The sequence below is a fragment of the Monodelphis domestica genome, chromosome 1 (genome assembly GCF_027887165.1).
Source record: "Monodelphis domestica isolate mMonDom1 chromosome 1, mMonDom1.pri, whole genome shotgun sequence".
NCBI classification, from domain to species: Eukaryota; Metazoa; Chordata; class Mammalia; order Didelphimorphia; family Didelphidae; genus Monodelphis; species Monodelphis domestica.
In genome coordinates this window covers 95,549,511-95,563,893 of record NC_077227.1, presented here as the reverse complement: position 1 = coordinate 95,563,893, position 14,383 = coordinate 95,549,511, and the positions used below count along the sequence as shown (strand labels likewise).

Genomic DNA, 14,383 nt, shown 5'->3' with positions numbered 1-14,383 from the left:
AGACATCGAAGATAATTAGACAACAGATAGGGCTGAGAAATGGAAACAAAAACTGATTAACATAAAAAGTACACCACAAAAAAAAATAGTGGAGCATAATGTTCGAGACAACTTTCCAACCCAGAGGAAAAGCATCCCAGAGGAAAAGATTTTAAACCAGCCCAGAGGAAAAGCATCAAGAAAAGACGCTAGAGACGAGAAACAAAGAAGAAAAGGTGAAATGGACAGCTAAGACTTTGAACTTTGTAAATGTGTTTAATAGCTACTAGAGAAATGAAACAAACAAACAAAAAAGCTGAAATGGACAGCTAAGACTTTGAACTTTGTAAATTTGTTTATATAAGAAGGAGGAAAGATCAAAAAACGAGACTTATATGTAAGACTGAGTGTGTTGAAATAATAAAACAAAAGTAATTTCACATATTAGGGAAATAGCATGTATCACTATATAACATGGAAGAAAGAAGAGATCCATCAGTCAACATGAGAAGTGGAAATCTGAAGAAACTTGATAAGTATTAATTCAACACAACACTATTAGACACAAAACACAAAATCACAAACTGACATATTGAGAGACCTTGTTTATATAAACAAGTGTCTGAAATTGTATTTATGCAAAATGTAAATATGTATATAGTTAGTTCCATAAGGTCTTAGGCAAATAGAAAGATCAATAGATATTTCTATTTGACTGACATCATGATGTGGAACAATGTATATTGTTGGATTATATTTAAATAATTTCTGTAAATACGGTATTCATTTTAGTTAACATAGAGTAAGTAGTATTAGCACTAAGATTCAAATTTCTTGTAATAGTTTTGTTCAACATTTTTTGTACTGAATTTATTGTAAAACCCAAAACTACCCTTGCCCAAACTTTCCTGCTAAGATTTCCTTAGAGTAGATTTACTAAATTGGTAACTATAATATATATATATGTGACCTTGGGAAGGTCACAACAAAAAAAGGGGATGATTGTGGAAAGGAAACTAGACTAACAGTTTGTGTGGGGGAGGGCCAACTGGGAGTGGCAGTTGGGTCTTGGGACTAGCACTTGCTTCCTGCCGTGTGGGTCTTGCTTTCGGGTATTGGAGGGGAGAGGAGCTTGTTCAGCCCAGTCTGGAGTGGCATGCTCTTCTTGGTTCAGCCCGAAGACACAGGCTTCTGAAGGTTAGAATTATTCTTGTTTGCTTTCTGTCTATGGCTAAGATTCTGAATTAGAACAACGAGAGTAGACAGGAGTGGGACAAACTCTCCGCCAGCCTCTAGGGCCTGGCCCTATACTCTGAAGCTAAGAAAAACTCCAATCCCAACTAGTTATTAAACATTATATTATTTGAATACGCAGTCAGATAAGTGGACTATCTTTACTGATCATAGAGGGAGCTGAACTTCAGTTTCAGTCATTCAAAGACAAACAGACCTCTTTGGACCCCTGCTGTTTCCTCTCAGCAGGGGGCATCTCCCTCCCTTGCCTCACCAGGCAATATTCCCTCTCTCCCTTTAACTCCTCCTTACCCCTATACAAACCACCCATTATTCCCCATTTATCCCATTTTTCCCCATCCCATTTTCCTTTCCCAATAAATATTATAGCTTCTCCCTTTGTTTTTTTCTTTATCTTTTTTTTTTTAACCTTTATATCTTAAAATCAATACTGTATATATGATTCCAAGGCAGAAGAGTGGTAAGGTATAGGTGATGGGGATGAAGTGACTTGCCCTGGGTCACATAGCTAGGAAGTGTCTGAGGCTGGATTTGAACCCAAGATCTCCCATCTCTAGGCCTGGCTCTCAATCCCCTGAGCCACCTAGATGCCCTCTCCTTTATTATTTCAATTGTTGATTCTGTAGCACACCTAGAGTTTTCATCAAAACTCCAGACTTAACAAAGTTAAGGAAAAGTAAAGGAAAAAAATAGAGCATTTTAAAATCTAAGAGGCACCCCAGAGATAATCTAACATAGCATCTCCCAAACCAATTTGGTCATGGAACACTTTGAAGCTTTAATTATCCTAACAGAACACATTTATTAGTCTAGGAGGGTTTGGATAGGGTGTCATGGAAAATTTGTAACAAAATTAAAGGACTTAAACCTATTGTCGTACACACACACAAAATGTGTGGTTATTTTTTTTTAAACCCTTACCTTCCATCTTGGAATCAATGACAAAAGAGTGGTAAGGGTTAGGCAATAGGGGCTAAGTGACTTGCCCAGCGTCACAGAGCTGGGAAGTGTCTAAGGCCAGATTTTAACCTAGAACCTCCCGTCTCTAGACCTGGCTCTCAATCCACTGAGCTACCCGGCTGCCCCCAACCTTTTCTAATAACAGTTAGTCAACAAGATTTTAAATTTAATATTTTAGAGGGAAAAATAGTAGCCTCAATTATCTCTACATTTAGCCTCTAGTCAGACTGTGTAGGTTTTATACAATAATATGACATTTTAGAATGTAGTATTTTTAGAAATAAGGATCTCATTCAAAATTCTTATTTTACCAATGAGGAAACTGAGACCCAGAGTAATCAAGTACCTGGGCTCAAGTTAGTGACAGAGCCCTTGGCTCTGGAGCCCCTGGTCCATTGTATTTTAGACTAGAGCATGCTTGTTCTAAGGGCAGTATTCTTGATTCATCTCAGGGTTTCCTTCCTGGGAATGTTCTGCTTATATGTTATTTTTATAGCAATAATGAGGTTAGAGACAACACCGTTAGTCAGGCTTATGGCAAAAGATGCTTTATGCATGAAATATTAGTATAGTGCCCACACTCGAGTATCCTACTTAGATCATTCAATTATAGTGAAATGGAATAAAATGGTCAATCAAAAACTAGCTTTCATTTCGCCACTGAAGCTCAGCACAGCTCTAAACCTTCAATACTTCATTCACTCACTTATATTAGAACAACACTCATTCTCCTGTTTTGCTTACTTCATTTGAAAACTGCTATTTGTTCCCTCTCAATCCATTAATACCTAGGCTCACTAGAGATATGAGTATGACTTTCTGTGTATTCCTACAAAATCCAGGGACATAGGTTTATCAAAAACTTAAGCATGTATATGATACCCTACTTCCATATATAATTCTACTTGAAAGTTAGTTCATAGTCTATTAAAGATTTTAATTGCTTTATCAAGTATCAAATATCCTTTTAAGATATATAGCTTCCTTAATGTACACTGAATAAAAATCAGTATCTAGTGGGGCAGGAGGGAAAAACCTAAATTCCTCTCTTAAACCTGCATGAAGTGAGGTATTTGCAATAGTTTTCATTTTTTAAAGCTATGTACTGATCTATGGGAGCTATTAACACAGAAATTCCCCAAAGTATTTTCATATAAAATTAAAAAGGTAGATAACAGTACAGTGGTAGAGACACTGAACTAGGAACTAGCAGTCCTAGATTCTATTTTGATCTCTGACTTGTTGAGCCTGACAGCTTTTGGACCTCTGTTTCTTCATAGGTAAAACAAAAGGTCTGACTAGATATTTAATACTAAAAGTATACAACTATGTCAAAATATAATCCTAACTTGGGGCTATCATGAAGAATAATTCTATATATAAAACATTCATTTTTGTTACCTCTTTGAAAAGTTTCAGTTAATGAAATTTAGTATGTCAGTTCCTATTTTGTTTTAAGTCAATTCTGGTATCATGTACCAGTTTATTTTCTAATACATTTGTATTCTAAATAAATGCAATTTAAAAAATATTAAAGGCCTACTGTTCATAACATTCTGTGCTAGACTTATGGGAGTGGGAAGAGAAAAGGGGGAACCCTTACTCTACCAGGCCCAGAAAGAAAACAACGTGAACAGCAGCAATATGAACATTTCAATACTCAAAGTTTACTAACTTTAAAATTATAGACCAAATTTTCTTAATACATATACTATAACTAAAAGAATTTATATAACAAAATGCTCTTTCAAACTTAAAATAAGATTTCAAAACAAAAGAATTTGAAAAGACCACTGGAGTTTATAGTTTGTAGTAATAAGACATGTCAAATATACTCAACAAATTAATCAAGTTAGTAGACCATTGAAGAAAATCTTTGTTAGAAACAAGTGGATGGCTAAAATTCCCTGAATTAAAGAGAGTAGCTTATTTTGAACACTTCCTCTCAAATCCTTTTTAGGTACTGCCAACTTTTCATACCAAATAATTTCTATATAATTCAATTCTTCAATGAATGCTGAATGATCAGTCAATTAAGTATTAGAAAAATATTTCTAAAATTGCTAAAATTTACTCTTATGAAATTATAATTTTGAGGCTAGATAATCTATCATGTCATAATTACAGTTTGAAGAATTTCAGAATTGCAATCTGAAATAAATTTACATCTATATTTAATACACAGAACAACTGAATATAAAACTACATGAGAGGAAGATGACAAATACATATTTTTGTATTGCCTGGTGAGCAGGTGACATCTGTGTGGGATGTTTAAGTATATATCCTTAACTGAAGAAGTTGAGCATGAGAATGTTCCAAAAGGGGAGTACAAGAAACAAGATGAAGATATTCTATTTTTTAAAAAATTCTATAGGGGTGACTAAATACAGGATAAAAAGTCTATTTTAGCTAAGTTAATAGATCGGTCTCTCTAGATAATGGACTAAGAATTCCTATATCCTTGTTATCCACTTTAGATCCTGGGTAGTTGTTCCTCATCTTTTAGACTTCTATTTGTTCTTAGCTAAGTGTGGCATTCCTAAAGTGGGTGTCTTTACATTTCTCTTCTCTACCAAGATGAACAGGGAAACCTTGGTACTGTGTAATCTGCATAAGAGTGAACTTCACAACAACAATCTCCACAAGATTATACGCTAGTAAAGCATATTTTGGGGGTCAGATGTTTTTGTCTGCTGGCTTTAAGAAAATTCAACATTACAAGGCAAATAAATCAGGAAGAACTGTTTTGTAGTCATTCATTTTACAAAATGTTTGCAATAGAGTTCCTTTAAATAATGACCTTTTTACTGTTTAAAATATGATGCGATTAACATGATACTTCAGTAATGTATCTATTTAGCAAGGGGAAAGATTAAAAACATGACAATACTACTGCTAAAGGTGATCACTAATGAGTATTTTTCAGAACTTTTGAGACAACTTGCATATCACAAAGAAGCCTTGGGCTATAAGATTTTGGTATAGGATCATGCAACATTAGTAACATGTTTTAAAAAGCAATCCTGTAATAATTTTCTAAAGTATAATAATCACAGAAGTGCTTGTTACATTGTAATGTTGTAATTTTAATGATCAACTCCAATTCAGACATATAAATTTTTATCTTTATTTTACCACTAAGCATTCAATAAATGCTTTAAATAATGGATTAAGGATTTTCTCAGCCCCATGACTAAGAAATTTAATTATATAAAACATATTTTTCCTAAAAAGACCAAAATTTTACTATGTTTTTAAAAAGCATCATATATAATAGAGGCCATAAATTTATAGCATGTGTGCTAAAGATGGTGAACAGGTTTTCAAGATTCCATTGGCCAGCTGTTGCTGTTTTCATAGCTCCATCTGTTTTTGAGATTCAATTGTGAAGTTGATACCATCCCTTCCCCACCTCCATGTTATTCTTCCTAGAACATGGAGAGAATTTGGTATCCTATTTTTATTTATTTATTAAAACCCTTACCTTCCATCTTCAAATCAATACTGTGTGTATTGGTTCTAAGACAGTAGAGTGGTTAGGGCAAGGCAATGGGAGTCAAGTGACTTGCCCAGGATTACACAGCTAGGAAGTGTCCGAGGTCAAATTTGAACCCAGGACCTCCTGTCTCTGGACCTGGCTCTCAGTCCACTGAGCCACCCAGCTGCCCTCTAGGTATCCTACTTTTAAAGGCTATCCTACCTCTAGTTTCAGGAATAGAAGAGTATAAGAAGTTAGGAATTCTATGTTTTTGTATCAACTCATCTGGTGAAGTAATCTGGCCTCTGGATAGTGCAATGACTAGGAACCATAGCTGGAAGGTAGTAAGGTAAAATGCAAAGAGTAATGACTCTAGAACCCAAGAACCTAGGTTCCAATCCCACCCCTGATGTCCATTTCTTGTATCACCATGAGCAAATCACTTAGCCTCCTTACGATTCAGTTCCTTCTTCTGTAAAACAAAATGGGTTGAACTAGGTCCCTTCCAGCTCTAAAGCCAGGATCTTATGAATTGGTCTTTCTGATTCCTGCCTCTCTAGCCATATAATGACCTCAGTAATTTTTCTAAAGTAGTTTATTATTTTAATTCCCTACTTAAAAACCTTTCTTACCGCTTTTAAATAAAATATACACTTCTGTTCCTAGTGTCAAGACATTTAGCTCCTTTTTTTTTCCTTTCCATTTAACTAGTTCAAACGGTTGAAGTATTTTTCTGCTTTCTAGGTCCATTTAAAATGCCAGCTCCTTCATTAAGTCTTTCTAGATTCCTCCAGGAGAATCTGATTTCTCTGACCTCAAATTCATATAGACCTTTCTCTTATACTTGTCCTTAATCTCCTTTCCATCTTAGTTATTTATGGACTTGCCCTTCTCATAATTAGGATGTGTTTTATTCAAAACAGGACCTGTGTTATATTTTTGTGTCCCTAGCATCTAGCATAGTGTATATGCACCTAGTAATTATTACAAGTTTGAACTGAACAAAGAATAAGACACTCTCAAACTCAATTTTGAAAAATGAGCAACTTAAATGCTGCAACTTACCACTCTGTATAAGAGTTAATAATTATTTTCCAGAAAACAACTTAACCTGAGAACAAGAAGTCTTGATGTAAAGAGGAATAATGAAAATTTTGCTTCATGAAGGAAAGTGTTTTAAAGTAACAGACCTTAAATAGAAGAAATAATTAAGTGTTCAATATTTGGCTCCTTCAACACTATTCTCAAAATTAAGATTTCATGCTCTTATATTCTACCAGTACTGATTTGATAGGTACTGAGTTTGGAGGAAGAATGACCCTCCATCAAATATGGCTGAAGTAAACAAAAAGATAAATCAACTTACCTTTAGAAGTTCTCTATTGCTTATGAGGGGTTCAAACTTATCATTTATTCCAAAATACTGAGTAAGCTCCTTCCACTGGGCTTCATTTGAAGATTGTTGACTGTACAAAAACAAGTCGATAGCTCTACTTTATTCAAAATAACTTAACCATTATTACTTTCACTATGTTTAACTGGAAACCTAAAATAATGAACTTCTTTCTCCCCTAGTCAGATTACATATGGAGTATTGAGTTTAGCACTAGGTACATTAAGGATGACTGACAAGGTGAAACAAGAATGAATGAAGGAGACCAGTAAAGTAAGTGAAATTGAAACTGTGTCATACAAGGTTCAGTTGGAAAAACTGGATTTGTTTAGTTTGGAGAATGTTAGCTGTTTCAAAAGTTTGATGGGTTACCATATGGCAGAGGGATCTGTTGTACTGGGCCCAAAGCAAGAATAAAAACAAACTAGAGAGGTAGATATAAGGATTGATATAAGGAAAAACTTTCTAACAATCAGAACTGTCAGAAAATGGAATGAGCTATCTTTTAAGATAGTGATGTCATCTTTGAAGAGCTTCAAGGAAAGAACAAATGTCCATCAGGAAGAGATATTGTAGGAGTTTCTTTATAACGTAGGGTTTATACTAAAAGAACTTTAAGGTCCCTTCTAATTCAGATTCTAAAAATTAATATTTTTTGTTATACCACAATTTGTATCAGGATAGCATTAACCCACAGATGAACTATTTGCCAGATAGGCAAAATGCCTCTCTTTCATTATGTTATTTTTGCTAGCTTTTACATACCTGCCAGACTCTTCATTATTCTTCAATTTATCTGAAAAAAAAAAATCACAAAATGTCAGCACATATACTTTCACTTATATTCTTGAAAAGTTTTAGTTCTTTAACATGACTAATAAAAGTGAACTTTTGTGCCATTATCCCTTTAACAATTAGGATTATTAGAGAAAAAAATACATAAAATCACCTTTTCTGGGACGTTTTCTTTTAGTCCTTCTGCTTCTAGAATTTGTTACAGTTCTCAGTTCAGAATGTTTTTTATGTAATTCTTGAAACTTCTGTCAAGGAATGAAAAATAATTCAGATAAGCAGATATGTTAAGACAAAGTCTGTAGTCTTCAAATAACTAAGACTGTCATTAGGAGTGAAAGGTCATATTGTGATCTTAAGAGGTATTTCAATTTAATAAAGTTAATTCTAGATCTAGTAAATGTTTGCCAAGTTACTGAGTGAAGTCACTAAAAGTTTGATCTCCATGATCTATCACAATATTGAGCAGGTACCTGCTTTCTAATAACAATCTGTTAATCTGGTGGGCAGGTTGAATGAGTTATTATAAAGCTATCAAGGGGAGAAAAATCTCAGTTCCCTTTTTAGGAAAGCTAATTTGAGTCTTGTTGAGCCCTATCAGTTTTTAGTAAGCTTTCTACACTTGCCTGAGAGGTAGGCATAATTAACAGAGTTAAGACATCAAATCAGGAAGGTCTAGCCTCAAAATGAGCCTCAGACATTTATTAGCTTATAACTATAAGCAAATGAGTTAAACTCTCTGAGACTGAGTTTTGTTATCTGTAAAATGGGTAGAAATATCTACTGTGTCTGTTTTATAGGGTTGTTGTGAAGATTAAATGAAGTAATATGAGTTAGTATTACTATTTTGCGTGTATGGAAAAAAAAAGTGGAAACCACCTCTAAATCCAACTAAAAATAAATCAAGATTTTCTTACCTTAGGGCAAAGCTAACTTCATAAAGCACCTGTATGCCATTATATAATAATTATCTATTTGAATATAACATGGTTCTAAGAAAGACATGTTCACATTTTTCTCCTAGAGCAAAAAAAAAAATTGATTTTCAGAAAAACCTACATTCCACATATTTAGGGGAACTCCAGATGGACACGCTTCATCAGCATTTTTTGTATCTGTCTCTGCCCCATTTTTAGGTCCACCAGTATGGAAAACAGGGAGCCTGACTTCTCCAGTTACATCATCTCCCTTATCTTCCTTTGAACTGAGTTCTGAAATCTTCACTGTGGTCTCATCCTCAGAACTCAACTCAATATCACTTTCATTCACCCCAGGTGGTAACAGTCCACTCCACATCTTCTTTTCTAAATAGGAAGGAGGAAAGATTTTAAGACAAATAGAAAATAAAAGTATCAAATAAATTTATTTAGGCTTTCAAAAATCATAATAATGGTATAAAGGCACATTTTACTTAGTGGTTTTAAAAGAAATGTAAAATAATAAAACAAAACCTATTCCAATTCTCAAAATAATTTTGTCTGTTTTCCTTTGTTATTAGAGGACTATACATCAGAAAGTGATAAAAAAAAGGCTATAAAAGCAAAATATATATATGTGAAACTTTTAGAACAGAAAAAAGACAAATTTTAAAAGATCTGAATCAAAATAAACTGTGAATCTCAAAAAACAACTTTTCAATATTAACACTATCTTAAAAACTATAATGTTAAGCTAAAAATTAAGGTATATTGAATATTGATTAATACTGAACATGAAAAACATTTTGAATTGCAAGATATAAGAGGATTGCACCAAAACAAGCACTAGTTTTAAACCAGCTAAATACTATGAAATAAACATCTGCCACTTTCAGAAAAACTTAGCACAATATCCAAGTATTATTTTTAAAGATATAAAAGTACATTTGGAAGTGCTGGACTTGCAGTCAGGAAGACCTGGATGCAGATCCCATTTTTGACACTTATAAGCTGTGTAGTTATGACTAAACATAGCTTTAGGTACCCTTCAAAATAATAAGATATATTCAGATTATGATGCGCAGAGTTCCTGTATCAATGAAATCATGGGACCCTGACTTACTAAAAAGAAAATGTCACAGTTGATAATTACTTATAAAGAAGTTATCATTAGAGCCAGGCCCCTAACACTATTTTTCATTTCATACATATTGCTATTCACAACATCATAGGCTTTAGAGCTGGAAAAAGTCTTAAAGATCTTCTAATCCACTCCTCATTTCACAGATAAGGAAACTGAGGCCCAGAAGGTTTAAATGTTATACACATAGGAATGTAGTAGAGATTAGAATCCAGGTTCACTGATTCCCAACTATTATTTCTTCCAAGACTCAACTGAAATTTGTAACTTACTTGTTTAACTTATCTATTTTAGAAAAGAAATAAAAATGTGGGGCAAGACACTTCTCCTTTGATTTCCCTCTTTATAAATAATTTAATTTTTCACTACTTAAACCCATCAAGCCCTGTAAAATTTCACATTTAATCAACTAATCAATTATTTCATTAAATACCTACTGGGGCTTTAATGTAAACTGTATCTTTAGTGTACTAAATGCAGTAACTACTTACAATAGGAGTTGATATTTATCTCTTCCTTTTAAAGAGCTAGAATTTTATGTGCTCTACAATACCAATAATTGCCTTACAAAAAGCCATCAGTAAGAAGCAACATGGCATATAAAATAATTGGATTAAAAGTAAATTTTGCCTTATGAAACCATGAAACTAACTACTTGTGAGGCTGTGCAAGTCAACTTACTGAGTATATTTTCTCAATTATAAAATAGTTGGCTAAACCTTTAATTTCTCTTCCAGCCCTACCATTATATCACACCATACCTAATGAGCAGATTATTAATTTGCTACTATAATTGCTCTCTAGGACATACATCGTCTCTCTCCCATCCATAAAAACTACTTCATGACTGCTGGTTCTATGTGAAATCCTGATCTTCAAGTAAGGCACTTTAAAACTAAATCCTGTTGTAGCATCAATTCCCTATGCATGTCAGTTAAAAGAAAAAGGTTACACTGACCTAAAAAGAAATCAAGAGCTATTGTCTTTTTGTAATCCTGCATTATTCAGTATTATCTTTAAAGTAATTCTTAGTTTCTGATACAACTATAGCAAGCTATGGCATAGTAATACTGGGCAAAATAAGGTTTCTATCTAAATAATGTATTTAGAAAGAGAGCTGTCTATCAAAAACCTCTGGAGGGAAACCTGGGTTTTTTATGTTGAGAAGAAAATAAATGAATAATATGCTTTTCTTTAATCTGGATACAGATGTATTTTTCACAAATCCAATCTTATGGGATAATTCTATTTCCAGATATAAAGCAACACTCTCAAAAACCCCATAACTACATTTTGGAAATTACATTTAATAGAATACTTAACCTAAACTTCATTTAGATTTCATTTTCATTAGCTAAATGGATCGTAAAGGTTGTAAGTTGAAAACACATAATTTTAAAATACAAACTACATTTTCACTATAAACTAGACAAACATTCTACACAAAAGTTATGAGGCTGCTTTAAGAAGTTAATTATATAAAGGCAAAAAAATCGGTTAAAAAAACATATCTCTTACAGGCTAATTCAGTGATCAATTCTGAACTTCATAATTGTTAAAAATCTTCCTAAATTCTTCAGATTTTAAAGAAGAAATGACGATTAAGATATATGGAGTAAAATTAGTTCATCAAGTCCAATATTTTGAAAGTGGTATATTTTGTAGAACATGGAAGTTGCCTTCCAAGGCAGCAATTTTCAAAGAATAATGATACTTCCTAAACAGCTACCACTTCAAAGAATATCCCTTACTTAGGATCACAGGATCTAGATTTAGAGCCAGACGGGGTCACAAGTCATCTAACTACTTCAATTTATATATTAGGAAACTAAGGCCCAGAAAAATCGAATGTAGACTTGACTAAGGCCACAAGGGCTTTTACTGACTATGATAAAGGATTCAAAACAGGTCCCTCTAACTACAAATTCAAGACTTTTTCAATCTACTATTCTAAGCTTTAAATATCCCAAAGTTTGTGAAGCAAATCACTTTTCATTACATATGAAGTTGTATTTCATTACCAGTTCTCCTAAACTGAATTATTACAATGGAAATTCAAATTTTCTGATATTACCTCCTTTACATGAAAAATAATCAAAAGAAACAAATATTGCTGTCCTTCATATTTGAATATTCTAAAATAAAGCAATATGACAAAATTCAGAATGACTTAATCAGAATTAAATACAAATATATAGAATAAGCATTACTTTCTTTTTTTACTTGACATAAAATGCATCAAATGTATCCTTCCCCTAAAATACAAGGAAATTACAATTTTAACATAGGTCTTTCCTGAAATTAAAGACCATTACATTAAAACCTTCAAAAGATTTTTAAAGGATAGGAAAATCGATGTTCTAACTTCCACAGCTTCCAATTTAACAGCCCTGACTGCATGGAGACATCTACAATCAAGACATACCATCTTAAGCTTTGGGATAAGTGAGATGCTACCCAGAGAATACTTACAGGGTTTAAATTTACAAAGTGATTGCTCCTGCTGGCAATGTAACCCCGGAATTCAGGAAGTTCTTCTTAGACTGGTGTAAACTCCTAATCAAATATTAAGAGCTGGAAGGCATCATCTCAATTCCATCCCCCATTTTACAAAGGAGGAAACTAAGGCCCGGATGGGAAGTGACATGCCCAAGGACACATACTATGACAGGGCTAGGATCTCAATCCAGGGACCCTCATTAGTCCCTACCCAGCATTTTTTCTATCTCACCTCCTCTTCTGCTATAATCACAACTTGGGGCACAAAGAGAAACCCTCAGGGGGTTGGGAACGTAGGGGGAAGTCTGAGCGAGAAGCCCCTCATTTCGGATCCGGGGCTTCTAAGATCTCCAGCCTCCTGATTTTTTATCTAGCCCTGTTTTTTAAAATACGGTCTTTCTAGAAATAATAACGTCATTTGAGTCATCGAGGAAAAGCCCTAGGACCTTCGCCCTGTCATGGACAGCCCAAAACTGAAAGAAGCCCCTTCTCCTCAGAACGAACTCAAGCCCTCCGATGCAGCCACGGTCACGGTCGCGGAAGCCCGCGCTGCCGCTGAAGAGCCAGGGGAACTTGACAAAGTGCATCTCGAAAGGCCCCAACCCAGGAAGAAACTGCACCCTGCGGGAACCCCACCAGGCTCTGAGCCTCCCAGGGAACCACAACAACTCGCACAGCTAGCAAATACTCACCCGACCGGCTCCCGCGATCCGGCAGCCATTTTGAGACATCGTCAACATCCCGCCTTCCTATTGGTTCTGGTTTCCTGGCCAATGGACTGGGACTGGTCGGGCCCTCTTCCAATAGAAAACTCAGCCTTGCCAAGGGGTCGCTGTAGCAACCAACCTCGCCCGATTTCCGAGCTAATAGAGGAGGCGGGAGGGGGGTCTTGGTTTCTTCTCTTGTACCTTCCCTAACCCTGTATTTATTAGTTGGATTCGTTCCAGGCCCTGTCACTTCTCCTGAAAGGTGAGAGTATTTGGCCTTTGCCGAGACACTGGGGCTGAGATCCATCCTTGTGACGATTCTAAGGCAGGCAGGTATAAAGAAGACCCTGCTGGGGCAGATGTCTCTGTGGGGGCTCCCCACAGCAGGTAGGGCAGCTGCTCAAGCCCAGTGAGGCGAACTGATTCACCCAAAGTCCCTAGTCTACGGTAACGGCAGAGTTACAGAACCCAAGCGTTCTGACCCGCTCCAAGTCCTCTCCTACCAAGCTAAATGGAGATGGGGTGGGGGCTGGAGGGATTGTAAAAGGAAGATAAAACTCATTTCTAAGTTCCGTGAGTAAAATTCCGTTTCTGTGCTAATAGTGCAAGATCCGTTGGCTTCCTCAGGAAAGATGAGGCTATTAAACCACCAAAGTCAGTGAACAAGCATTCATTAAGCTCCTGCTTTGTGCCAGGAGCTGTATTAAGTGCTGGGGATGCAAAGAAAAGTAAAAAACAAAACACCAAAGCACTTCTGGATCCAGAGAAGTTCTGCACACTCATTCCAATCAAGACCCATATAGAAATGGATGTAGTGAGGTCCAAGGGCTGATCAAATTGTTGTAATTATCAAGTATCAAGGTGAAAGGCAGCAGATGTCCTACAGAGTACTTTCTTAATCTATAAAATGATGAGATTGGACTATATAATCTTAGTGATCCTTTCCTGCTCTAAAATTCTATAAATTTTAGAAGAGGGGATCAGGCCCACTATCATATAACAGACCTATGTTAATGTAACTCCCAGTCAAATAAAGAGGGGATCTCCAGGATTTCTCATGAATTATAATTCCTAAACAACGTCAGACACTGTATTATTTTAGTACTGTATTAAGGTTATAATGACAACTGTCTATTGGTAAAAATGAATAAATCTGAGATAAAAGGCACAAAGATAATGAAAGGAACTATTTAGACAGAAAATAGAGTAGTAGATTTTGGTAAATGTAAGAAGTGTCAAGTTCTAAATTTATTACAGCAA

The 14,383-nt window shown here is 35.0% G+C and overlaps 1 protein-coding gene across 2 annotated transcripts in view; it reads right to left on the bottom strand.

The window, feature by feature from the left end:
* Nucleotides 1-13,597, bottom strand: part of FAM204A (family with sequence similarity 204 member A) — a 39,886-nt gene extending 26,289 nt beyond the window's left edge. Inside the window, exons 1-6 of one of the 2 annotated variants that reach the window (XM_007478924.3) lie at nt 13,109-13,188; nt 12,390-12,473; nt 8,919-9,163; nt 8,017-8,107; nt 7,833-7,863; nt 7,041-7,140 (exon numbers count right to left, since the gene is read on the bottom strand). In XM_007478924.3, the coding sequence (XP_007478986.1) occupies nt 7,041-7,140; nt 7,833-7,863; nt 8,017-8,107; nt 8,919-9,155 (459 nt within the window). In that variant the 5' untranslated portion in view covers nt 9,156-9,163; nt 12,390-12,473; nt 13,109-13,188. Of the gene's footprint in view, nt 1-7,040; nt 7,141-7,832; nt 7,864-8,016; nt 8,108-8,918; nt 9,164-12,389; nt 12,474-13,108 lie in introns of both variants that reach the window. The other variant, XM_001368001.4, reaches the window with a different exon arrangement.
* Between the last annotated feature and the right edge of the window lie 786 nt (nt 13,598-14,383).